This window comes from Thunnus albacares, chromosome 5 (assembly GCF_914725855.1).
Source record: "Thunnus albacares chromosome 5, fThuAlb1.1, whole genome shotgun sequence".
NCBI classification, from domain to species: domain Eukaryota; kingdom Metazoa; phylum Chordata; class Actinopteri; order Scombriformes; family Scombridae; genus Thunnus; species Thunnus albacares.
Window position 1 is genome coordinate 2,958,835 of NC_058110.1, and position 27,441 is coordinate 2,986,275.

Here is a 27,441-nt window from a genome sequence, read left to right on the forward strand (position 1 = left end):
GACATATGCTTTATGTAAACAATACAGTGTCAAACAGCACACATATTGACATGTATTCCCACACATGATGGTTGCCTTTTGTCTGGCTTAGATTCTTGTTTGTAATATAGTTAAAAATGAATTAAACCTCCCGTGTGCATAAAACCTCCTTTGTTTTTCATCGAGGAAACATTAAGATCCATAAAAACCTTGACCAGCAGTCACAGAAACAGCTTTCCAGAAGCTTGCACTTATCACTTTCATATATTTCATCAACACTGCGCGTACACTTCTGTTATTACAGTGATGAGGTTTTCTGCTTGGAAGACATGAATGATCTGTCGGGTAAATGTGGTTTGATGTTGCTTTCATTTACTTTACAGTCGACCAATAACAGTACGGTTTGATTCAAACAGAGAATTGAAAAAATGCACTATTTGACTATAATTTCAAAAAATTATTTTAAAAAAACGCCTTTCTGTTTCCAATCAGTGATTCCACTTCTCACACATCCCAGCTAGCTGCACAAAAACTTCCAGAATGATAAAGCCCCTTTCAAAATATTATACACAAAAATATGTTCAAAAAATTATTTAAAAAAAACTTGCTGTTTCCAATCAATGATTCCACTTCTCACACATCCTACAAGACCCCAGCTAGCTGCACAAAAACTTCCAGAGCAACAAGGATATGTGTTACAAAAGGAAATCTTTATTTTTTGACAGTTGGTTCAGGAATGGTATTGTATTGGTGAGTCAACTTCTCAATAAGGAAGGAAAGCTATTGTTTTTGATGCCATTCCATCTGATGTTATCATGCTCTATAAGGGTTATGTCTTTTCACCTTCTGCTGTGACACCTTCACTTGATCCAGTTGACTACGCCTATAGGAAAATTGTGTTTTTTATCTGCTTTCTGTAAAAATAACAAAAAAATCTGTAACTTATTCCAAGTTGACTGTGTCTCTGTACCATATGTAATTGTGACCTGGAATGTGTTTGTTCAGGATTTATGTTGGGAAAAAATATGGTCTCTTCCTGATAGATATTTACTGGTTACAAAGTTAAAGAAATTTCTTTTAAGATCATTCATCGCTGTTATTCTGTCAAATCATTTTGAGTAAGATTTAAGAAGGATATTGATGTATCTTGTACTTTTTGTAAGATAGACCCAGAGACTGTCTTCCATCTGTTTTGGTCTTGCGAACACACTCGAAATCTGTGGCAAGGCATCTGTCGTTTCATATTAGACCATATTTATGATGCTTTTGTTCGTTGTTTGAAGGATGGTATGTTTGGCTTCATTATGGGAGAGAATTGGACAATGAATATTTTCTATGTAATCTTATCATGTTGCTGGCCAAGTTGTATATACATAAATGTAAGGCGCTAAAAGTTAATCCCTCTTTTTGTACATTTAAAAAAGAAACAGAATCCTACATTAAAACATTGTCTACCTCATGCAATAGAAAAGCTGTGAAAACTACATTTGCGCTCCAAATTTAATATACTAGTATAATTGTACTGTGTAAATTTACTTTTTATATCTTTATTTTTTTACTGCACCATTTTCATTTCATATTTATCTGTAATCTCTGGCGTTGTATATGTGTTTGTTCTATATTTCTGTCATATTACTCCATTTATGTTATCTGAAGTTGAATTAATAAAAAAAAAACCCAAAGAACCAATCCGTTTCATTTGGTCGCCTGTCAATGGCGTCATACTCCCTCTACCAAAGAGTATATGTGCACAAGATGCATACATTGGCATTGTGGTTGTCTGCTACAACGGCCTCTACCACAGACTGTACGCCATACAGTCTGTGGTATATGCATCATGATAGTATTTCAGCGTTGTGGTTGCCCGCAAGAAATTGTCAAAAATTGACTTTTGTTCAGTTTTCAGCCACATTTTTATGATAAACTTTTTAGATCTTGGTCGTTTTTAACTGTATCTTTTAACCAGATGAAGGGTTTTAGTCACTGAACGTCTGGATCTTAAATTATCAGAGAAACAAGCTGAGCAAATGTTAGCAGCAGTCCCTCCTGGACATCCTCTTTCCACTGAACAGCGTGGGCGAAACACCAATTTTTAACTTTAAACTGCTTTACTCACTGTTTTTAGTTTTATTCCCCGTGTATGCTTGTTCTGGAGAGGAAGAGACTTCTTCTTCTTTGTCTGCTTGCATACTTAGCAAATAAAAAAAGATGCTGATTCTGATTTTTGTTAAAACAGAAATGAAAATTCACATTTGCTACAAGACTGCTCCTGATTGACATTTGTTGCTAGTCAACTGCTGCCATGGGAAACACCCACTCAAAGGTTTGAGGCTCATCCACTATTTCCACAAATATGTCCAAAAACTGTTTCATCCTCTTAAGAAAACAGAAAATTCTGCCCAATCGCTGTAGTACTATCACTATCAATTATATTTCCTTACACAATAGGTGAGGAGAATGAACTATTTCAGTTCAACTTTAAACATAGACATTAGACCTCTAGAGGCTATTTATGTAAGATCTATAAAAATGCTTGATTAACTCCACACTACTGTATTTGTGATGTCATAAATAATGCTCTTGTGTTAAACTCAGATTTAAGGTGAGCACAGAGAAACTTTTCTCCATCAGCAGATGAATGTGAAAACAAACTCTGCACATATAACATTCTGGACGGAGGACAGAACGACATCAGAGTTAAGGAACAAGAGGAAAAGCACATTTTTGACTGTTCAGTAAATGTTCAGTTCAGTAAATAACTACAGACAGCTTCTTGTGAAGCATCTCAAACTCTTCCCTGTGCACCGTGCACATGTAGTAAAAGCTTCACTACAGAGCATCCAGAAATATATGACAGCTAGATATTCTAAGGCTACACTCACAGAAATACTGTGTTGGGTCTCACCAGCTGACCACACACAAGACTCTAAGAAACAAAGAGTCCTTGGTTGCTTGCACCCAAGTGTGAACTCCACCCATAGACCCAGGTTAAGAAAACTAGAGATTCCCCTGTTCTCCCTCTCCCTCTCTTTCCCCTTACGGCTACTGTGGGAACAGCCCTGCTGCTTAGTTCTCACACACACAGAACTCATTTCTTTACAGCAGAAGACGCGAGAGCCTGCCTAAGACTCAATAACTAAGTTATCTAGTACCAGCAGCTACCACACAAATCTGCTGGCTAATTTAATAGGCACAGGAGCCATGAAGCAGAGTTAGCTTGCCGCTAACTCTGTAAGGACTGCACAAAGGAGTAACCTGGGCCCTCTGACCTGCAGGACCGGAGCACCGACTACCCAGCAATGCCTGCATCCTTCAGCCTTGGAGCCAAACTCTTCTCAGCCCTCAGCCCTTCTTAACCCTCAAATTTGGTTTAATTAAAAGCAGTGGCAAACAGAAAAGTCTTTAGCCTTGATTTAAAGGAACTGAAAGTTGCAGCTGATCTGCAGTTTTCTGTGAGTTTTGTTCCAGAAATGTGGAGCATAAAAACTGAACGCTGCCTCTCCATGTTTAGTTTTTACTCTGGGGACAGAAAGCAGACCTGATCCAGACAACCTAAGAGGTCTGGATGGTTCATAATGTAGCAGCAGATCAGAAATGTATTTCGGCCCTAAACCATTCAGTGCTTTATAAGCAGTATTTTGAAATCAATTCTGTGACAGACAGGAAGCCAGTGTAAAGATCTGAAAACTGGAGTGATATGATCCACTTTATTAGTCTTGGTGAGGACTCAAGCAGCAGTGTTCTGAATCAGCTGCAGCTGTCTGATCGATTTTTTTAGGGAAACCTATGAAGACGCCATTACAGTAGTCAAGTCTACTGAAGATAAATGCATGGACAAGTTTTTCCAAATCCTGCTGAGACATGTCCTTTAATTCTTAATATATTCTTCAGCTGATAGTAGGCTGACTTTGTAACTGTCTTCATGTGACTGTTGAAATTGAGCTGTATGCTGTAGCAGCTCAGTTTCTTTAGGAATACTTTGTAACTACTGATGTGTCATACAGCCAACCACTCTTTGTATAACTCACAAGCCCATGTTGCGGGACGCAGCTTCATCCATCTCTTCTTCAGGCCTGATCAACTTGACATCCTGATAAAGACTTCCATGGTCCTTCAGGAAAGAGCTGACCTGACGCTCGTGATGAGCTTCCTGTAGGGAAAGAAGAAATAAACAGATAAAAGAAGAAGTGGACAGAAGGACTCTGAATCACACAGAGTTGCACTAAATATGCGTAAAAGCCAGCCTTTAACAGAGGTGGATCCTTGCATAAGTTACAGTGGTGCATGTTTGTGCAACCTTACAACCTGTTTCTATTCCTTCATCACTACCTTTTTTGTCAGTCAGTGTGTTTACATGCACTGAGGTGACTGGTTTACAGTCAGCTTTCTCCAGTAAGCTGTTTTCTTAAATACCACTTAAAAGAAGAAACCTGGTTTCATTAACTGGAGTAGAGGATTATAATAGATCCACTCCTGCCTTGTACAGCATGTTATTCAAACTATTTTGCTAGAAAAAAATCTATCAGTAACACTTGCCTTTAATGTGAATTTAAAGATGATGCATTAAATCATCTCCTGTTACCTGGTTGTAAATGAAGAGTTTGAGCCTGTTCTTGGGATACTGGAGCTTCAGTAGGCGATCGAAAAACACTGTGACAAAGGGGGTGGGCTGCTGAATGAAGATGCCAATCACCACCAGTGGGTATTCACTTTCCTGTTGGAAGGAAAATAAACATTCCAGGAGTTCCAGGAGAAAAGGATTATCACTTCTATTTGGTACCAAAGGTAGTTGGAAAAAACATTAATTGAAAAGCTAAAATAATTTAGAATATTGATTAAATGTGATTGAGGGAAAGACAATTTGTCAATCAGGAGACCAAAAACCTGTGAACAGACCTTAAGAGCTGTGAGTGGGCGTAGATCCTCATTACACACTGAGCATCCACTCTCAAATGTCCATGCATTGGGGATGTAGTTGCACAGGTAGTTCATCTGGAGCTGGAAAACAAATATGTTCTCTCAATCTGATATCCCGTGCTTGAAGAAGAGAGTGACTGATTTTCAATATTAAAAAAACAATATTTACAAGTACTTTGTCAGGGTCTATTTACTGTGCACCTGTTACGATACCACAGCAATTTAATAAAACTACATCAAATTAAATCACAAAGCTAATCCCTTTGTTTGGTTTGTTTGGTTTGGTTTCTCATTCAGCAAGCTACGCTGTGACACAAGACTTGTACCCATGTTCATAGACAAAAAGGGGGGTTTTGACTTTGTGTTGGTGAATTTTATGGATATGGATGAGAGTTATGATGATGTGAGTACCCGCACTGCTGCACTGGTAAATTTTCATGGGAGTAGTAGTTGCTTCTATGCTACATGTAATACTGTTTAAAATGAAATAATTGATAATAAATCATTGCTCTGTTATACATAAACAACAACATTCTGGTATATGCAAAGACAAGGGGTGCTGTGATGACACCAAAAAATATGGGTCCCTATTGGGTATTGAGTTTTCTTAAAGGGAACGTTCAGGTGATTTACAGAGCAGATACATATGCTGTAGCATAAAAAATATGCAATCTGATTTCAGTTGGAAATAGGCCAACAGTAATAAAGCTGGGTTTGGCTCATATTCCAACATATTTTGCAGAGAGACTTGGAACACACTGACAGTCTGTTTGTACCATTAACGGCTAAAAATTCATCTTGACTAATTCGGCTGCTCATTGCTGGATGACTTGTTGAGAATGCCTTTTCACATCAGTTTTATATGTTTTATTTTGATCACGGCACATGAGGTGTCATGGTCTCAGACTCATTGCCTTAAGTACTGGAAGTACTAAGACACCAGTACCAGCAGTTGACTTTGCCTTGAGCTACTCTGATGGTTAGCTTCATTAGGCTGCTGGGTTGAGCATGTGATTGGTCAGTATGTTATGACAAGTCAGTACCTTGGTTGGTCCATTCCCGTGGACGATGACAGGCAGGGTATCATACAGCACATTTCTGACTCGTACCCGTCCATCTTCAAACTTCAACACCACTTCATCTGGAAGCATACACACACACACGCAAACACACACACACACTCACACTGGTGAGTTCAACTTTTGGAGACAATAGGCCTTTCTCAATATGTGTTCCTCTGTGTTATTGATTGACATCCCATCTGGCCAACTGAAACATGTTTTGATGGATTCCTCTTAGATGGCTGAGCTGAAGCCACGTGATTGATTGAGCATCTGCAAGTTCCCTCCCAAGGTGGTCTGGTCTTTCAGTGCAACCTTTTCTTTTCTGTTTCCAATCATTTACCCTGTTAAAACCCCAGCAGAAAGTGCATATTTGAATCTCGTCCATGCAAAAGTATTCATGAATACTGATGTTCATGTGTTTCTTTCACCACACCAATCAGTCTCTCTGTCTTGAGATGCCTGACCAATCAGTGTCAAGAGTCAGCGTTGCTCATCACTTGCACTCGGGAAGCTGCAGGTGAAGGAAAGTGACAGCTATGAACAGACTTTTATTGTTTTATTTCACAATCTGGCTTTAATTCACCACCTCACCATCTGCATCGCCAATCTCTCCTGTCTTTCCCCTGTTTTGTGCGTATACAACAGTTATAAATGAGACCCTAGATCTTTATTGTTTCAGTCTGTATTGTTCTCACGTGGTAGATATTCCTAAAATAAATGTGTTTAAGTATGTGGGTCACTTGGGGCCCAACAGCAAATTTTGCCCCAGGGTCATGCAGCAGTTAGAAGAGCTTACAGAGTGAGGATTTGAGGGAGCAGGCAATCCTCAGGGAATCTTATTCATGCCCATGGACTCTTGATGTTGTGTACGTGAGCTTTAACACATTTCACAAAGAACTCACAAATTCCATCTTTAACCTCAGAGAAAAAAAATTGCTGCTGCTGAGAGTTCAACTCATGTCCAAACTTGCAGCCCGTGTAACCGTTGAACAAATACGTTTTTATATCCTTACATTTCAAACTCCCATGAGGTCTGAACAAAGAATATATATTTAAAAAGTTTTGTAAATTTACATCTATTTATGGTAATTTTCTATACCGCCTATCTTCTAGAAGGTTGGGGGGAGCTGGAGCCGATCCTAGCTGAGGATTGGCGGGGTACACCTTGGACAAGTTGCTAGTCAATCACAGGACTCACACATGGAGGCAGACAAACATTCACACTCACATTCACACCTATGGGCAAATTAGAGTTGCCAATCAACCAAGCCTGCATGTTTTTGGTATACATACATAATATAAAAAATAGTGGTTCAGATCACATGTGGAGTTGTGTATTTTTCAATAAAATACGTGATAAAGATTTATTTATATAGGGCTTAACCAGGGCCCAGAAGGAGAATTTGTATTCTGTATGACTCATTTGGTGAAGAATCAGCAATTACAACGTAACAAGCAGGGGAACCATGTGAGGCTCGTTTGAAGATACAGCGCTGCTTAAAGGTTTGTGAATGTTCTCTATTTCTGCATAATTATGACCTAAAATGTGAACAGATTTTTACAAGTTCTAAAACTAGATAAAGAAAACCCAATTAAACTAATTCATTTATTATTTATCTGCATATACCAGAGGAAAATTATCAAATCTTACATATTTGTGTGAAGAAAAAGTATGTGAACCCTTCCTTTCAGTAAATGGTGTGACCCCCTTTTGCAGCAATAACTTCAACCAAATGTTTGCGGTAACTGTTTATTTATTTATCAGCCCGGCTTGGAGGAATTTTAGCCCAATCCTCCTTATGGAATAGTCTAAACTCAGGGATGTTAGTGGGCTTCTTTGCATGAACTGCCCACTTCAGATCCTTCCACAGCATTTCTATACGATTAAGGTCAGGACTTTGACTCAGAACTCATAGCTCCATCGATGTTTGTAAGCTGTCCTGGTTCAGAGGCAGCAAAGCAGCCCAAATCATGATACTACACCTGCATGTTTCACAGATGGGATAAGGTTCTTATGCTGGAATGCAGTGTTTGCTCATTGCCAAACATAATGCTTCTCATTCAAGCTGAAAAGTTCGATTTTGGTCTCATCTATCCACAGATCTTTTTTTTCCAATCACCCTCTGGCTTATCCATGTGGTCTTGAGCCAGTGTTTCCCCTAAGTTGAGTGCTTTGCAGTGGTGCTACTTACTACTAAACTTTTCCTCTGCTCTGCTCACATTCACCATCACTTTTCTGCTGCTTGCTCTCTCCACTCGCTCAACCACACTCTCGCTATGCACACACATTATGCACTACCCTATTCCTTAAAGCAGCTATGCTACTCTTATAACAGTATCCTTTATGTACACTTGCTGTTGAAACGGGACTGTTTGTTAGTGTAGAAGAAGAAAATCCAATTTGTTCCAAAGTGTTGTCTAAATGATATAGAAAATGAGTTCCATTTTGTTTTCTACTGTCCTTTTTACTGGGAACTACATAGACTAGTTTCTTTTTCTTTTTTTCCCTCCACTTTTTCCAAAAATAAAAATGATATGCAATACATGAAGTATGTCAAAACATTATCTTTTACCATTTATTTTGTGGTGGTAGAGTTAGTGTGCAAATGATTCTCTTTCATTGATGATGTTGTCCAACAGCCTTGCACTAACATGGCCTATATTGTATGGCCTACATCCCTCTATAGATGGCATAAAGCATGCAAAAGAAGTTGCCATCTGGATGATAAGAGATTTAAAATTTCTTGCCGCCTTTGAAGAAACAAGTGATGAAAGATGGCAACAAGCAAAGTTGTTACTGGAAGGGTGAAATTAACATTTCTAATATTACAGAAGCAGCCAGTAAACTGGACAGTGTCTTCTGTAGGGACACTTATCTTTGCTTCAGAAAGTTCACTGGCTGGGCTAAGAAAACAAAAGTCAATGAACTCACCAAGGGCTCCATGAAGGTTCTGGAACATTCTGCATTTGTTGTCCAATGTGATATTTATGGATTTCTGAAAGATTGAAATATATTGTTTTTAATATATATGTAGCAGTCATCTTTTTAACACAAATGTTGTTTTCATTCACTAATTAATTCCAGCTACTTCTACTACGCCATTGTTTTGTTCACTTTTATTGTAAAAGTCAAGACATCCAATACAATTTAATGAAACACTGGCATGAAATAAAACGTAAAGTGAAACTGCAGTGTAACATTTCTTACTCTTTTTTCTGGATTGATATAAATCTTGGTGAAGAACAGCTGGTCACTGTCTTTGTCTTCTCCTTTCCAGTCAGCAACCATTTCTTTGATGTTGTGAAGGTAACCAATGAAACCTGGGGATAGCAATAAACCCAGAGATAACAGCAAACAGGAAATGAGAAACTATGACTTTAGCTTTTTCTTATATTGTCTGTTGTCTGTCTGTTCAACAAATGTTCATATTAATGTACAGTACCTGTACTGCTGTGTGCCATGTTGTGTCCAAATTCAAACACATCAGGGAAAAGTGAAGTCTTCTCTTTCAAAATGCCATGAGCAATAACTACTGCCAGGCTCAGTTTTTATAGCCATAGCCCTATGCTGACTGCTGACTAAAGACCTGCTGTTTCTCTGCTATAAAAAGGAACTGCCATACTCCCTCTTACAAACATGTGGCTTATCATTAGGGCCAGAGCATGAAGGTGCCAGGGCCCGACAGTGCCTGACACTGAAAGTGCAAGGAATCATGATCATAGCGCCACCTACTGTCAACAGGAAGTCTTAAACACCACTTTTTTGGTAACCACTCCTTGCAGGTTAGTCAGAAACACATCAAATTTGGTCAGCCAAGGTGTAAGACCTTGATGATGATTACCCCTGAAGCTTTTGAGTTCTTAATCAAAAGACGTTGCCATGGCAACACATTGTTCGCTGCAATACGAAGCTGTTTTTAAGGGGCTAGACATGCTTGAAAACTCACACAACTTTGCACACACGACAGGTCTTAAAGTCTGTAATATCATATAGGTGGCCGGCATGGGTGTGGCAGAATGGCTCGACAGCACGCCCCACAATATTTCAACGAAGCGGCCCCTGCAGCACGTTAAACCTACATGTACGAAAATGGGTACACACATGTATCATGCTAGGGCACACAAAAAAGTCTCTTGTACCCATAGCTTAAACCCAACAGGAAGTCGGCCATTTTGAATTTAGTGCTCAATTTCGGCGATTTGCATGCCTTGTATTTTAACGAACTTCTACAGAATTCATCAAAATGACTTCAAAATCAGTGTGTGTCATCTAGACTAGTTTGTGATCAAAGGTTATCAAAAGCGTTAGCTATCGTTGAAGCGTGTTGCCGTGGCGTGGTGTTGAGTTTTCATGTTTCGCCTTGACAGAGGAAATTGTTATAACTTTAGTGTAAATGCTCCAGTCTGCACCAAACTTTACATGTTTGATAAGAGTCCTGGCCTGAAAACATCTACATGATAATATTCCATCAGTGCCTAAACATGCTTGAAAACTTATGAAATCTGCACATTCATAAGAAATGGTGAAAGATTTAATATTTTATGGCTCTTAGGGATTGGCGTGGCAAAACAGCTCGAGAGTGCCCCTACAAAATTTCAAATTTCATGGATGGACGAAATTTGACAGGTCCATATATCATGTCCAGATGCACAAAAAAGCCTCTTGGAGCCATACCCTAAGTCCAACTGGAGGTCAGCTATTTTAAATTTAGATTTCAAATTTAGCGCTGTTTTTGCAGTTTACAGGTGCTTTATTTTGACCAACTCCTTCTAGAGATTTAACTTGACCAACTTCAAATTTGGTCAATGTCATCGAAAGACCTTTATGATGAAAAGTTATGAAAATCTTGAGTTTTCATCATACGACATTGCCGTGGCGACACAGCGAACTTCAATGTTTCGTCATGAAGCGGGACGTTACTGTAACTTGAATGTACATCGTCCAACCTGCACCAAATTTCCCATGCTTCATAGGAGTCCTGGCCTGAACACGTTTACATGTCACTATTGAGTTATAGTGATAGCACCCCCCACTGGCAACAGAGAGGCAGCCTTATGTGACAAACATCATCCGATTATCATGAAATTTACATGATAAGCAGCAACATGAATAATTAGTGGGTGTTCTCTAGCTTTAATTAAAAACTGTTTCTGCAAGTCTGACCAGGCAAGACCAAACAGCTTGTTGCACCGCTTAGAACCTTCTACTCTTTTGACTATCTTCAATATCAATCACAAGTGTCTACACACTTCTGAATGACACAGGTATATTGTTTTTATCAGTCTGCTAGACTGACATCCAAAGCAAAGAACTTCGATCAGTGGCCAATGATACATCTCTAATCCCTACAGCCATGCTGGTAATATGGCTAACAATGTTTGGTCATGTATGAAACAATTAATTTCATCAGAATGTGCATAATAAACATTTACAATTCTTTCATTAGCATTGGAGCTATGTGGCCTCTTCTAGCTGTGTGGATGACAGGAGCGATGAACATACCCCCTGAGCCAAGGAACCTGTTGCCCTCCCTGACGTGGGGGTGTTTGTCCTCCAGGTGTCTGTCGGGCCAGATCAGGCTTTCAGAGGAAAACACCACCTTGTGTCTGGCCTGTTGGAACTTCTTGAGCAGCTCTTTGGGACCCGAGGCGAAAACCATATCAAAGCTGTGTAAAACAGGGAGTGAAAATAGAGAACTTTACTGCGCTGTGTGGCTCAGCAGTGTGTGAAGCCAGTGACATATTCAAAACAAATGAAGGGGTAGCCTTTATAAGATGCCAGCAGTCTTTATTTGGAGAGTTAAGTTGTCAGTGGTTGTGTTTACTATCATAAAAGGAACCGCTTGACTAGCAAAAAAAATCATACTCTCTCTTGATTTCAGTATATGCACATGTTTCAGTATGTAAGAACCATACCATCAGGTTAACACATTTTAACTACCTTTCCATACACCACTATACATTACTTAAAAGCTGCATAAAGATACACTTCAACAGTTTAAGAACTATAGTTATGTTTCCTTTCCAGGAATGAGATAATAAGTACATGCACTAATTAATCTTTAACACCAAATCTTCAAAGTGAACTGACTATACTGAAATCATATCGTCACTGACAGAATCAGTAGCTTTTAGCAGTGGAGCTCCTCACTGCAGACAGTTGCAAGTTCTAAGCTCTGTCGGCTGGCAGCTGCACTCTAACTGGTAGAGTGGATGGGCATCATTGGCTCTTATCCATCTACTAAATTGCTCACACGCTGGCTCCAAGCACCACACACTGGTACACCGCCTCAGCTGGCGGGCTAAACCACGTGAGGGGGTGGTGTTTACAATGCACCACTGGGCAAATAAACTCTATCATGCAGCCATCAGCCTTGGTGGAGGAGGTCCATGTCTGTGCCAACGGCCATGTGTAAAGGGAGTTAACCTTACAAATCAGGAGTGGAACCCCAAAGGCGGACCAGCTGTGCTTGCGCTAATGACCGGTTGGAAGTTACAGACTAACTTGCTGGCTAACGTGCCAGCTAATGTTTACTCATACAGAGTTCATTCTGGTTTACTGGTTGTTATTGAATGCTAATATCGGTGTCTATACACTTCTACCTTAATTTCAGATCATTTTGTCAAATGCTTTGCTGTCTAAATAACTAGTGGGCAGCAGTGACACTATTAATCATATGGCATTTTTCCGAATATGCCCCTCCAAATAATATATATATAAATATCTATAAATTCTCTTATTCATATAAGAGAATTTACTTTCTCTTCGTCCATGTTGACTGCTGACTGGAGGGGAAACAGAAATGTCAAGGACGTCAGCGTTGATTTTGGCTATGAAAATGGGGTTAAAGCTAAGGCGTGCGTTTTTTCAAACAAGTGACACGTTGCTCAGCCTGTTCTCTGACACACGGAGTGGGTTAAGACATCCTCTCTGGGAAACACTGAAAAAATCTGATGTTCGCTCACTTGCTAATTTGTATTGTGTCCAGTAAGGAAATCGGTGTAACACATGGATGTATTATAAGAGCTGGATAGGGTTCTGCTGGTCAGCCTTGCAGCCAATGTTTCCTAGTGGCTACTCACGGTATTACAGAGAAAAATTCCCCCTGCAGCCGAAAGAAGTATTTTCCCCATAGACCACCATTGTAAAAGAGACATCTGTAAAACTGTTGACAGGATGATGCTGTTCCTCTTCCTCCTCAACCTTCACAAACTGCTGCCTCTTGTCCTTACATGCAACAGCCAGCTGTGGTGTCTCCTGCAGCTGTTCCTGTTCAGCAGGCTGCTGCCTACAAGTTCCATCATGACGGCCCTTTATTCATCCATGATGAACTTCAGGAATTTGCCATGTTAAAAATGCCCCTTCACAGCTTCCTACCCCAAGACACTCACTGCAGCACTATGGCCAACCACATCATTTGGTCCTCAGTGAGATCTCTGAATGCTGGAGACTCACAAGGCTTTAGTGAGTTTGCCTTCAGAATGAGAGCACTTGTGGGCATGTTGCAGTTCTGGGGCAGGACAGCAGGACAAGCAGAGTTAGCCTGTGCTTCTCATGTTCACAACCTTTAGGCCAACTTACCACCTGATCAAGTTGACAATCATGCTAGGTATGTACAATCCACCTATCCTAGTTATTTTACACCCACCAACACCTCTAAGAGCCTGTTTACACCTGGTATTAACATCCATCTTGGATGATCCGATCACAAGTAGACAGCTCTAAATACAGGTGTAAACGCACCCAAGACGGATTCAGGACGGATTGAGATCCGATCACTCAGACCACATTCGGAGGTGGTCTGGGCCGCATGTGACCACACTCTTTTACCAGTGTAAACGCAATGTGTCCTGGGCCACATTTAAGGACCACCTACTCAACTGACGTCCTCTATTTTCCGGCAGACTAGGCATCAACTTGTTTATATGCAGAAAAACACAGAATGTTAATTAACATTAGATCCAATGGGAACTTTTCAAGTCAGGACCGGCCAACTCACTCATCACTACCAGATCCAGACTCCAGCTCCGCACCCCAGCACAACGGACTCCATTCTCAACAGGAAGCTACCCCAGGGAGCTAGCAAGTATTCATACCCTTTCCCTTTCCCTCTTGTGTCTTGTTTGTAAAATGTTGCTGTGTTTAGTACTTGTAGCTGTAGTATTAGTAATAAATGTGTATGTAACTAAAGTGAACTTGTTTGTGTTTTCTTGTGCTTGCATCTCAGTCACTTAACCTTAAAAGACCTATACCCTTGCAAAATCATAATTAAGATTAATAACAATCATAATTCTAATAGACCTCTCTTGTGTGTCCAACAAGGAGGACTATTTCCCTATTATCATACCTACTAACATACCTACCTAATATGAGTTATGTCAGTGGACAAATAATTTCATGTTGGAGTTGTGCACAATAATAATTCATAATTCCCCCCATAAAGTCATAAAGATATTTGAGTGCACAAATTCCTACATTTAGATGGAGGGTACACAGACCCCCGGTCCTCCCGCCGGTTAATAACGAACGAATTTGGTCTTTGCAAATGGTAATGATGTACATGTTTATTTGCATATAGAGTGAGGAAGTGAGATCCAATCACAAGTGGTCACTCAGGATGCATGTGGAGATGCATGTTAATGCCAGGTGTAAACAGGGCCTAAAGCGCACTGATTAACTTGTATGTTATTCATTTGATCTGTAAATGTAAAAATGACAAATGGTGGTTTTAGAGGGAGTTGCAATTTCTACTATTTTTTGAATGCAGTGCAGACTCTTCCACTGAACCTGCCCAAACAAAAGTATAACCACCCAACATTAATACTGACAACAGTAAAAGCAGTTAAGAATATTTTGAATACGACTGTGTAATGAACGGAAACCAATTGCTGTTAGTAAACCCCACTTGTATGATTTGGAGAACTCTGCTATGGCCCTTTAATTACAAGGGTGTTACTCATGTGAAGTGAAATCTTGAGATTCAAACTGCCTGCGGTGAGAACACTCTACCTGTCAATAAAAAGGATTATTTTATTCTCATCCTCCATCTTCTCCAGAGCTTCTTTAAGGAGTCTCACTTTCTGGCCTCCTCCTGGAGCTGACATGTAGTCACCTCCTTTCCATTTCTGACCCCGACCAAGGACCTTCAAAAGAACACACACACACACCATTTACTGCAATTTGAGGACAAAAAGTCTTCTTTCCTGCCACTTAAATAAAGATACTCTACTGTATGTTACCTGCCAAGTTTTACTTTGATTAACTTTTGACAAAAACAAAGTCCTAAATATAAAGACATTTAGCAGATTATAGACATGCTGCACAAAAATATGTATTTGTTTTCCTTTAAAGAATAGACAGAGAGGCTCTCATGGGCAGACAGCGGGAAAGGAACTTTAAACCGAGATCTTGCCACCGAGGTTCCTACCTTGACAGTGTAGTTGAAGTGTTTAGCCGACCTCAAGAAACGCCTGAAGCCATCAGTCTCTTTGGTTGCAACTGTCACAACAAGGAGATTCTCTGGAAGACACAGCATTATAGAGGAATTCAGTAAGATGATATTGTAGGTCTCTCATTTTCTTTTGCCTCAGGCATGAACCAACCCAATGGTGCTGCCATAACTGTCAGTTTCTGTGATATATGTCTCATTGTGCATGTGTTTTAGAAATTGATTGGATTTTTTAATTTCTATTTCCTCTCCATGATATATCTTCAAGATGAGATTTGGTTAAGTTATGAACACCATCTTCATCTGCCCTTGCAGGTCTAACTATCAGTGTGAGTTTATACCATAAACTCCACATATGCTGAAGGAAAAATCTATTTCTCTTGACACAGAACTAACATTTTTATAGGGTCCTACATAACCGATGGCCCAAGGCCAGTAAAAGTTTAACGTTCATTGTTTACACAACTCATGGGGAAGGCAAAGGCACCAGTGACTCCAGGGAAGCAGGGGGATTTTCCAGTTCTGTTGTTTCTCCATCATCTCCGACTCCGGCAGTGGCCATGGTGTCTGGAAAAGTAATACAGCTGCAGGCTACCGGAAAGCTATGCTGTCGTCTTTGAAATGTTGTGTTTTTTCTTTGGATGCGCACAAGTAGGCAGGGGTGGAAAAAAAAATACTGGGAGAATCGCCAATCGCCTACTTTTGATTTGTGAATCAACAATCAACACACACACACAGCAGACAGAAGTGCACAGAGTCCACAGCGGACAGAATGAAACGGACTTTAGATTATACTTTACTTCAGTCGACCACAACTGCTTCATTCCAGCAGTCAGCTTCCTTCTCATCCAAAGCCACTATGAACAAGCTCAAAACAGACGTTCATGGTATGTAACAATTGAGTCTAATTGGCTAAGTATCTTAAAATTAGTTGGATTCTTGAAGGCTTTGGGCTGACACTGGCCTGCCCCTCCTCTCTACCAGCAGTACCTACAGCAGTGAGTCTGACCAGCAGTCCCTCCTCTCTACCAGCAGTACTTGCATCAGTTTAGTTTTAGTTTATCAAGTTTTATTTCAAACATGTTAGAAGAAAACAAAAAATAAAATATATAAGCAAGAAGCAACAAAATAGAATATACAAGCAAGAAAACAAACAAACCACACATTCAAATAACAGAAGAAAATAACAGAAGAACAAATCAATCGGGTTAGAAACAAACAAAATGTCACAAATCCATCCCATATCTGTTCAATATATTATTTTTAAAGTCTTTTAAATTTGATTAGTGTTCCAAATGTTTTAATTTCTTCACTGCAGTTGTTCTATACATTAGCTCCTTTGATTGTCACACATGATATTTTGCATTTGTCCTTACTACATGCTTTTTGAACATACACATTCCTCTCAGGTCATGTTTACTTTCCCTCATTTGAAACAACCCTTGGATACTGTTTGGCAATGGAGATTGCAAAGACTGGTAGCAGAGATGATGTGGAAAGTAAAGACATATATGTTAAAGAAGCTATGTTTACAAGTGGAACAGATGAAAAAGAAATTATTGACACTTAAAAATCTCAGGAGTAAGAAGACTGAAATGGAATTGACATGTCCACAGTTCAAAATATTGTTGAATGTGTAGCAAAACCTCTGACTCATATCTGTAACCAGTCTCTACAAACTGGTGTATTTCCAAGAACAATGAAAACAGCTTATGTCATACCAATATATATGGCTGGAGACAAAAGTACTCTCAAACTACAGACCTGCTTCCTTGCTTCCATATTAAATATCTGGTTGACTTCAAAATTGCCCTAATCATGTACAGAGTAAAAAATCAATTAGTTTAGTAATTGATTAAAATATTGGCCATAACGCATTAACCGTTAATCAAAACATTATAAATCTTGGTACACATGTTCAGTCCATCACTGGGAACAGGTCTACCAAAGCGTTTTGAGCCCGACCCATAGGGGGCACCACAAATGTGTATCTGAAAACCTGGTGGACAGAATTTCACCAAAATTGGTGTGCATGCTCTGGGGGTGAGTATTAACCAAAATCTGAAGCTCCATATTGACTGGTGCAAGTGGGCATGGCATATCACATATTCGCTCATAACTCAAGATGCCTTTGAGTGATCCTGATTAAAATCACTGGAAACATCTCTTGCTATCTCCTGAACAGAGCCACCAAAATGTGTTGAAATCTGATGAATGGCAGAACTTTGAGTGCACAATTATTGAAATGCTGCATGCTTTCTGATGATGAGATGATGATGAGATGATGAACAACAAGGAGCGATTGGTCTCACTCCTTCTTTAAACAGAATTAAACTTGCTGAACTGACTTTGCTCTCCTTTGTGAAGCCTGAAACCTGATCAACCCAACCTGCTTTGGTTTTGGAAGATTGAGCTGCTTTCTTCTGTTGACCGCAAAAAGGTTGTAACCCAGAAATCGCCGCTTGTGGCTATGTTTATTATTTGTGTTCTGCTGTGGCTCAAATTACCATGAGCTGTAATGAATTAAATTCCATAGGTGAATGACCTCTGTCGAAACTTGTCATGGATGTGTTTAGTGTATTCAGTTAATCACTATTTAAGTTTTTCCATTACCTTGTTGTGTTGTTCTCCCTGGATTCATTCATTGAACTTATCCAGTTTGTTGACGCCTTCGAACTTCTGCTGCCTCTGGTGTTGATCCTTTCAGCTTCATGAATATTTTGCAACTTGCTGTCAAAGTTGCCTGGATCTTGTTTTGTTTTCTTTAATATGTGTGCTCTCCTTGCGATGTCCACGTTCTTTTTGGTGAGATGTTCACTGATGTACACATCAGTCCCCTTTAGTTTCCTTCCTTGTCTGAGGAGCGCATACTTTTTCTTTCTGTTGGTGAAGTGGATTATTATAGCTGGTGTTGCACTTTTGTTTTTGTTGGGCAGGGTGTGAAAAGCTTCAATGTCACTGCTGTCAACAGAAATGCCATGTTGTCTAAGTAGCCAATGACCTGTCACTCAAGTGATTACTCCAGTACCCTCAGAGGCCGCAGCTGCCCCGACATAGTACCAGTGTCTGGTCTTCAGGTCGCTGATGATAAGGTCGTCCAGTACTGCTTCAGGTTGGCCACTCAATTCTCCAGAAGTATGATCTTTTTTTCCTTTTCCATGTTTTGTTTCTTAAATGATTGAACTTCTCCCATCAGTTGCATTTCCCTCTTTTGATGACCAGCAACTGTTGCAATCTCGGCTGACAAAAAGTCAAGAGATTTCTTACACTCTTCTACCTCATCGGGGAGGTTTGCGGCTTTTTTGACGGCATTTTGCTCAGCGACTCGTTAGTCCAGCTTCCACAACATCGAGCAGAGCCCCAGCAGCTGCCGCAGTAGCCAGCTGAGCTAACACTAACCAGGCTAGGCCAGCCAATAGCAGTGAGTCTGACCAGCAGCCCCTCCTCTCTACCAGCAGTACCTGCAGCAGTGAAACTACATTTATACAACATTCATTTACAGATCCAATATGTACCTAATTCTATATTTTGCATATTTGTGTAATATATCAACATTACATATCAGTGGCATAGGCAGGAATCAGTGTGGATGGGCACAGAGAAAATCAGGTGGGCCTAGCCCATCCATGACCAATTAGTTATGAAATGCATATGTTAACCAAAATAGGCCATTACAACTATACTTGCCTGAATGCACCACAGTTTAATCATACAAGCCTTATACATCATCAGAGGTAATATTACAAGCACCAAGACGAACATTAACAGCATTACATAGCCTGACACGGCAGCCACTTAATCACACAAACACAGCTGACAGACACAACAGCATGATTAATCAAGCGTATGGATAGAGGTACACTGGTACCAACATGCTGGGTAACATTAAAAATGACACTTAAACAGAGTGTGGCACGGCAGCCACATAAACCACACACACACACACACACACACACACACACACTGATTAAACTGACTTTTCTACTTTTTTCATAGGAAAGTATATGCAGTCAATTTTGACCCATAACACAACATATGTAACAATAATTTCTCATTTTAACATATAAGAAAATATAAACAAGTAATTTTGGGGAATTATTTTGTTTATAAGATCCTCTCATGGTCTTATAATATATTAACCTGTTCTGTTCATCATAAGCAATACAATAGATAAACTGTGCCTATTTTAAACTAAAAACAATTTGTACATTGCAAGTTAAACGTGGTTTAAGGTACATAAATATCAAAGTAAGTATATATTATGGTTATGGATAAGTTACTTGGCAGATAAAACATTTAATGGATGATAATTAGTGTTTTTTCAGTGTTTGTTAATAAATTCAAACGTGGATCAGACCCACAAACACTAAGAATTTTTCAAATGTGCCTATGTAGAAATGAATGGGATATTGTTGTTATTATTTAAGCATCTAATTATAAAAAAAATGCTGCAGTAAAAGACAAAAATAGAAACTATTTGAATATAGATTTCTGAGTTTACGAAGTGCACATGAATGCACCATGAAGTCTCACATGCTTTGCCATACACAGTGATGTAGATTTTAAAGTTTATGAGGTGCACCTGAATGCACCATAAAGTCCCTTGTTTACACAGGCTATGGTCAGCGGTTTGCAAAGCGATGTAGACGTACAATCGTTCTTAAAGTGTTTACGTTTTGAAGTGGAGATAGTGCGACTACGCCCATGGCAAGCCGTTTTAACATTTAATATCTAGACTGGATATTTATTGCAGATATTCGTAATTCAATTCTTCCTAGTCAAAATGAACCTTTCAGATATCCACAACGTCATTCTTCCTAGGACAAATGACGTCACTTTTGCTATTCATGTGTATTGGGATTCAATTTCAGATATCCACAGTTACATTTTTGATATCTGCAATACAATTCTTACAAGGAGAAGCTCCCATTTCAGATATCTACAATCCAATTCTTACTAGTCATAACTGACGTCGGCATTTGCTTTTGGTGAAAAAAAAATCCTGCCAAAAGTGGTCACTAGATGTCGCACTACGCATGTCCAAAACTCAGAGATGATTGTTGCTGAGTGATGATCAGATCAAATTGTCAAACTAGGCAGTGCTGATCAAATATGAATGAAAATTCTGCTACTGCATTGTCTATTTCTCGCCTCAAATGTTTTCAGAAACATGTTTTAGTGAACTGTTTAGCTGTAAAGTGAGATAGCTGGTAACGCAGCCATCGTGTTGAAAACGGCAGAGCAAAAACCAAGCACCGCCCAACTTGCAGTACGTCACCCACTATGTTGATCTACGTCAGTTACAATTTCAGATATCTAAAACTGCATTCAAGATAGAAAGAATTACATTTATGGATATGAACAATATTTATACAGATGTCCACGACTGTATTTTTCCTAGTAAAATTGAAATTGTGGAAATCCGTGATGACAATTTTACTAGTCAAAATGTATTTTTGGATATTCATAATTACATTTTTTGATATCTGTAAAGTTTTTTTTCATTTTGGATATCTGAAATTACAATTATGACTAGTGAGAATTGGATTGTAGATATCTGAAATGTGATTTTTCTATTAAGAATTGTATTGCAGATATCCAGAATGTTCATTCTGGATATCAAAAATGCAATTGTGGATATCTGAAATTGAAAGCCCAGTACACATGAATGGCAAAAGTGACGTCATTTGTCCTAGGAAAAATGACATTATGGATATGTGAACTGACAATTGTGGATAGTAAGAATGTCATTGTAGAGATCTGAAATGTTCATTTTGACTAAGAAGAACTGAATTACAGATATCTGCAATAGTTAAACTATTAAATGTTTAAACTGCCACTTATACTTTTTAAAGGACTTTTAGATATCTTAAATGTACTTTTGACTAGTACAATCAAAGTTGTAGATATCTTAAAATACAATTTCTACTGGTAAGAATGTTATTGTGGATATCTATAATTACCATTCTGACTGGTGAGAATACAATTTTGACAAGGAGAAATGTTATTCTGGATATCTAAAATGTAATTACAGATAGGAGTGTGGTTCGTTTAAATGTTAAAATGGCTTGCCATACTACGCCTGTGTGAGAGAGAGAGCACACAGAGGATGTTTGTTTGCCGCGGGGGGATAACGAGTCGATGCCGGTGAGTCAGCGTCTGTTTGGGAGTAAAGAGAGAGAGCGTGATAGCGGGGTGTGCTGCTCCAAAAGTAGAAAGTCAATTTGTATTGGGACGAAACGCCACATATAAATAAATGTATGGTAAAACCTTGGGTGTATTGGCGTAAACTCTTTTCCAACACAATAGGAGGGCAAAGTGTTTGCATTTGCTTCTCTGAGTACATGGCTGCGCTTTGGCACGGAGGGGGGTGGAGGTCGTCGTCGGAGAACCACATACGGCTCCGTCAGCAGCAGCCGCTAATTCAGCCTTTCCCTTGACAAGTGCTGAAACAGCGGCTACGTACGTGTCGTTCCTTGACACCAGAGGAGTATAGGTAGAGGAGAAACTGGCACAGGAGTAGTCTCTTCCTCCTCCTCCTCCTCCTCCCGACGATGTCTTTTAGTGATGACTTTAAGCAAACTGCTTTGTTTCGCCATACAAAGCAATTACATTAAATCACTATATTAAATGTTAGTGGAAAGTAAGCAATACAGTGCGTATGTGTGTGTAATGCTGTACAGTGAGTGAAAGAGGAGGAGCTGTTTGCAATCTGGCATCTGCGAAATGCATTGCCACTCCAAAAATCTGACCTGTCAACATCATCATCAACAAGACGCAAGAAACAAGAACTGATTTATTTTTATTGGTCCCGTGGTCACATTTGAAATTGAAACAGTATGACTGCTATGATCTAGCAAAAAAGGAAACCCTCTGGAAGCCCCTCACCCACAGCTACACGCCAGTTACATATCCATAACTAAAGGAAAACTACCAATTCTTTCACTGTTGTATTATGTATAGGCTATAATGAGTAAATCACCAAAACTATGGTAAAAAGAATTACTTTCAGTTTTTGGCTGCCGGGCCAGAGAAATATATATGGGGGGCCAGTAAAACTCTGATCCACTGGCAAAGTGGACCAGTGTGGAAAAAATGTTACATTAGACACTGTATTATATTAATATGAAGTATAGTTCAAGGAAGTATATTTGAATCAAATGGAACATTGAAAAGTTCACCCATTCGTTTAATCCTGAAACATTATCTCCATAAAAAAAAAATCTGCCAGATTCATTAGTTTTCAATAGGAAATATCTTCTTTCAATGCTCTCGCGTGTCAAGTGTTGCTCGCTTGATTTTACTCCTGTTTCAAGCTACTGGCATTCATTTCTAGAAGCTTCCAGAGGAAGACTGTCTGGGAACAGCCGCTATGTTTCAATAACTTCAGAATATTCTTCTGGACTAACGGGAGATTTATGAGATTGCATACTGTAACCAGCATGATTTTTGCAAAGATAAAATCTATCCTGACAAGTTGAGACAGAAAAGCTGTCTCAAAAGTCTAGATTTTGTTCTTTGTTGGTCCATAACAAACTTCATTCAACATCGTTACGCTACACGTTAATGAAGCATTCCTATATAACAGTAGCAGCACTGACAACTCACACTGAGTTCATGGCAGCCTCGTCCACGTCAGCGGCATGGAAGTTCTCCTGAGCACCGACGTGCAGTTTTCTCTAATGTCAATGGGTCACAATGTTAAACCCCCTTCATTGTATTCAACTGTCTTAAGAAACATACAACAAGCAATATACAAGCTACAAGGTAACGTAGCTAATCAGTTTTGAAAGAACTACATTTTTATTTCTATTCATACAACATGTCGAGCGGCGCGTGCAACGTTTTCAACGAAATCTCAGCTCTTCGACTGGCTGCAGGTTGTTGCAGCGAGACACACAGTGGAAGGAGGACATGGATTATTTACTGGTCGATAGGCATACCAGAGTTTGAGTAAGAGTTTCCTGATGAGCTTTGGGAGTCTCCCCAAACAGCCCAAACCCAGCATAAGTGTCCCAAACTGCACTGCTATTGACTGAGATGGGTAGACTTGATTCAACGCCATTATTAAGTAAAACTGTGTAGCAGAGCTGACACGGAATGTTGGTGGGGTGCAGACATAACGTTACTCACAGTCAGCATTCCTGACTTACCTTCGGAGACTCGCTGATCTGCACAGTTTGTCGGAGGGACAAGTACACAGACAAACATCCCTGACAACCATAGCAGGGGCGACAGCTTCATTTTTCCAAAGTTAGAGTTAAAATCCTTTCACGATTCCCAGTGCAAACCAGTCAACACTTTTTCCTCTGATTCCGTCCGAAGAAGCCAACTGCGCAGGGCTGACTTGACTCTCCCCACCCTCCCTGACTCTCTTTCTGTCTCTCCTTCCTCTAAATCCCCCTGTCCACGCAACAAACTAAAACTACAGTAGAAGCTGAAGAAGAGGAACAGTAGCAGTAAAACAGTAATTTGACGTTTCCTATATGATATTTTTGTCAGATATTTGTGATGCAGTAGGCTCATGTGTTAAAACCTTAGTCTGTATATGAAGAGGTTAAAACTGCATGCATCTGCAACGCCCACTTCAAAAACTGAAAAAAAAGTCTTTGAAATGAGCTAGCTGTTCTGTGGACATGAAAACTTGCACGTAGCCTTTACTCCCCTCACCAAGTTAATCATTTTTTTTTAATTTGTCATCATAACATGTAAAATTTCACAAACACACAAAAAAATGTTTTATAACAGTTGACTCATGGGGTGCAACATTGTAACAAGAACAGAATATAGATATTTCATCTATCCACACTCATATTAATAAGGGTAGACTAAACCAATTAAAACAGTTTCAACAAAAACTGAATATCAGAACCTTCATGGAGGATTTGACTGCATTAGGTGTGCCTAACAAACTGGCAGCTGAGTGTATTTATATAGAGTATATGTCAATGGTTAGAAATTGTTATAATAAAACCTACAGTTCAAAAATGTTCTTGTCTTGTTAACATACAATAAAATCCATATAAATAATAGCACTCATTTCACTGAATCTGTGAATCTTCTCCCAGCCTGCGTCCTGCAGGCTTTGTGTGCAGAATTTCTAGCCTCCAACCCGAAGCTGAGATGGCATCTGTTACATCTGCTCCTGCTGCCTCCCCTGACACTCCCTCCACATCTAATTCTATGTCTTCCTAACTGTCACTTCTCCGGTGGCTCTCTCCCTATTCTCCCTGTGTGTGTGTGGTCTGTCTGAGTGGAGACAGGTGTGCTGGAGTCGGAGCAGAGCACCACCAGCTGCACCTCATCCTGAAATATATTCTCAGCTCTGCCACATCCACCCTGCCAGATCGTAGCCTCTGCTTATGTCAGTACTATGCTTCCAGCCGTCTGGTCGTTCCTAAGCTTATTTGCTAGTTGTCTGTTGCTTCGTACACAGTCTGAAACTTATTCCCTCTTCCCTGCAGTTCTGTCTGCTCTGCCCTAGGCCCCGGTCTCTCGGACCCTGCCTCATCTTGTCTGCTCCATTCCCCTTACCTGGACCCACCAAGCTCCATACTTCACCTTTGGGATCTCTGCCTGGCTCTGCTGTGAACCATTCCCTGGGCTTCACCTGGCTAACTAACCCTGCCATCCTGAAAATAAACACCGTTTCATTCCAACCCTGTCTCTAGCCTGTCAGTGTTTGCACTTGGGTTCACCTGCTTAGTTGCCACATGACAGTATCGTCATTTTCTCAGATCTGGCAAAGCTCCAGAGCCACAAAAGACGTTATACAACAGTTTTCACATGCTCAATAACAATAGCGAGTGAACTGAACTTGATGGGGTGTCACAGTGGCCTGGGGGCTAAGATGTGTAAACTACAACATCCCTTATTCCATTCCATCCAAGGACCTTTGTTGCATGTCATTCCCCTTTCCCTCCCCACATTTTCTGTCTGTTTCTCAATTATATACCATGAATTAAAGTCAAAAATGCCCCAAAACAACTCTTTTAAAAACCAACAGTTGTAACTGCAGTTATAGTTTTTATAACTGTTCTGCTGTTACTCTTTTGTTAAGTCACATTCTACTTTAAAATTCCTCGTCTTCACTTTTCCTTATCTGATATATCTTCTCCACACTTCTCACTGTCCATACTTTTTCGGTTACACATGTACACCTAGTAAGCAATACATTTGTGTTCTCATCAGTGACACGTAATTTCCTCCAGAAATCTACTCTCATGTTAATGAAGGAAAAACACCACTAAAAAGGACACATTGTTATGTTATGGTGTTTTGATTAAGACTGAAACCAATATGTGGCTATGAAAAGTTATGAAACAAAGGCCAAAGTTGTATAAAATAGACATTGGTAAATAAATGGTATTACTTGATGTTACTGAAGACACATAGCATAGTAAATACCACTACATAACAAAAAATGTGGATGCTAAGGTAGGTGCTATTTTCCCCTCATATTGCTGTACTGTAGCCTATATAGACTGTTTATATCTAAATCATGGGTGTATTACAAGATTATAATATATTATAATATTATAATATAATATAATACATTCATGACCTAAATATGTTCATGGGGAGTTGATCAGAGAGGGTAGGAGTTTGGTGGAAGCTGACGGTGGAAGCTGACGGCGACAGCGAAACATGGTTAAAACTTTGTGGAAAAACAATCAGAGCAATCTGACAGATGATCCTGGGATCAAAACATGTTTGTCAGTTGGAGGTCACAAGCGAGGAGAGCTCACTAGAATGGGGAAACCCAATGAGATGAAGAAAGCTGTGGCGGGTCGGCACAACTATGTTGTGAATGAACCAGAGGGGGAGACTCTGACATAATTGAAGTGATAACAGTACGGAGGTAAGCCAAGGTAGTGAGAAAATGAGAGAGAAAAGAGGTAATTTTGCCAGAATCAGCTCAAAGAAAATCAAGGATAGTGGAGGTTTTGGGGGAGGAAGAGAGGAGAGAACTCAGGATGGTCTGGAGTTTAAGCTTATATTGAGATTTGGTGAGGAGAGGGGAATCTCTTCAATGAGTCCGTTGAAATTAACAACCGAAAACCAGGTTGGGGATATACACTTGGCTAAGGTTTTGAAAGATGGAAATTTGTTGATTTGCAGGAATGAAGAAGAGAGAGATCGGGCTGGCAGGATGAAAGAAGTAGTGCGGGTTAAAGCAGTAAGTGCAAGTGTATTGAAAGAAGAAGTAAGTGGAATAAAGGAGTGATTTGGGGGTGCCAGTTGGAGTTACAATGGAGGAAATTAAATCAAACTTAAAAGGAGGAATCCTGAAAGGTGCTCGGTGGTCGCAGGTAACTCGAGAGGGAGTGAGGACAGACAGTGAGCACGATGTACTTGATTTTGAGGAGGAAGTGCTCCCAAAGAAAGTGACTCTAGGCTTCTTGAGATATACCGTACAAGAGTGCGTGCCAAAGCCAATGAGGTGTTACAACTGTCAAAGGTTTGGTCATACAGCCAAGACATACGAAGGCAGAAGAAGATGTGCCAGATGTGGGGAAGATCATGAGTATGGGCAATGTGGTCATGAGCAACCAAAATTTTGTAACTATGGTGGCAATCACAGTGTGTTTTATGGGGGATGTGAAGTGGTGAAAAGGAAAAGGGAAATACAGCAGGTAAGAGTTCAGAGTAAGATTACATATGCAGAGGCTGTGAAGATGGTGAGTCAGAGAGGAGGAATTGTTGAGAGAAGCAGAACAGGTAAGTGAGGGAAAAGTAATGGTTGATTTAAAGAAGCTAGTCACTTTCATAGCAGGGGCAGCAAATGCAACTGTGGAAGTTTGGAAGATGTTTTTTCTCAAGTTCAGGGCAATATGGGACAATCATTGTTTGCTGATGATGGAGCTTTGTCTTCAATCGGCATTCCGAATATTGGCATCCAACAACAAAGGTACTTCTTCCATGTTGGGAGAGAGGAAGGGCCAAGAGGCAATGTTTTGCATGGAGTAGTGAAACAGTTGCTAGAGACGTCATTAAATCAGAAAAAATATATCCTTACAGTGCCATTGCCA

At 39.8% G+C, this 27,441-nt stretch overlaps 1 protein-coding gene across 3 annotated transcripts in view; it reads right to left on the minus strand.

The window, feature by feature from the left end:
* The window catches only part of plod1a (procollagen-lysine, 2-oxoglutarate 5-dioxygenase 1a), a 38,208-nt gene extending 14,239 nt beyond the window's left edge, over positions 1–23,969 (minus strand). The window contains exons 1-10 of one of the 3 annotated variants that reach the window (XM_044351222.1): positions 23,563–23,969; positions 15,389–15,480; positions 14,971–15,104; positions 11,464–11,627; positions 9,169–9,281; positions 8,893–8,956; positions 5,940–6,037; positions 4,876–4,977; positions 4,562–4,693; positions 4,008–4,129 (exon numbers count right to left, since the gene is read on the minus strand). In XM_044351222.1, the coding sequence (XP_044207157.1) occupies positions 4,008–4,129; positions 4,562–4,693; positions 4,876–4,977; positions 5,940–6,037; positions 8,893–8,956; positions 9,169–9,281; positions 11,464–11,627; positions 14,971–15,104; positions 15,389–15,480; positions 23,563–23,653 (1,112 nt within the window). In that variant the 5' untranslated portion in view covers positions 23,654–23,969. The remainder of the gene's footprint in view (positions 1–4,007; positions 4,130–4,561; positions 4,694–4,875; positions 4,978–5,939; positions 6,038–8,892; positions 8,957–9,168; positions 9,282–11,463; positions 11,628–14,970; positions 15,105–15,388; positions 15,481–23,562) is intronic. The other 2 variants (XM_044351224.1, XM_044351223.1) reach the window with 2 other exon arrangements.
* Between the last annotated feature and the right edge of the window lie 3,472 nt (positions 23,970–27,441).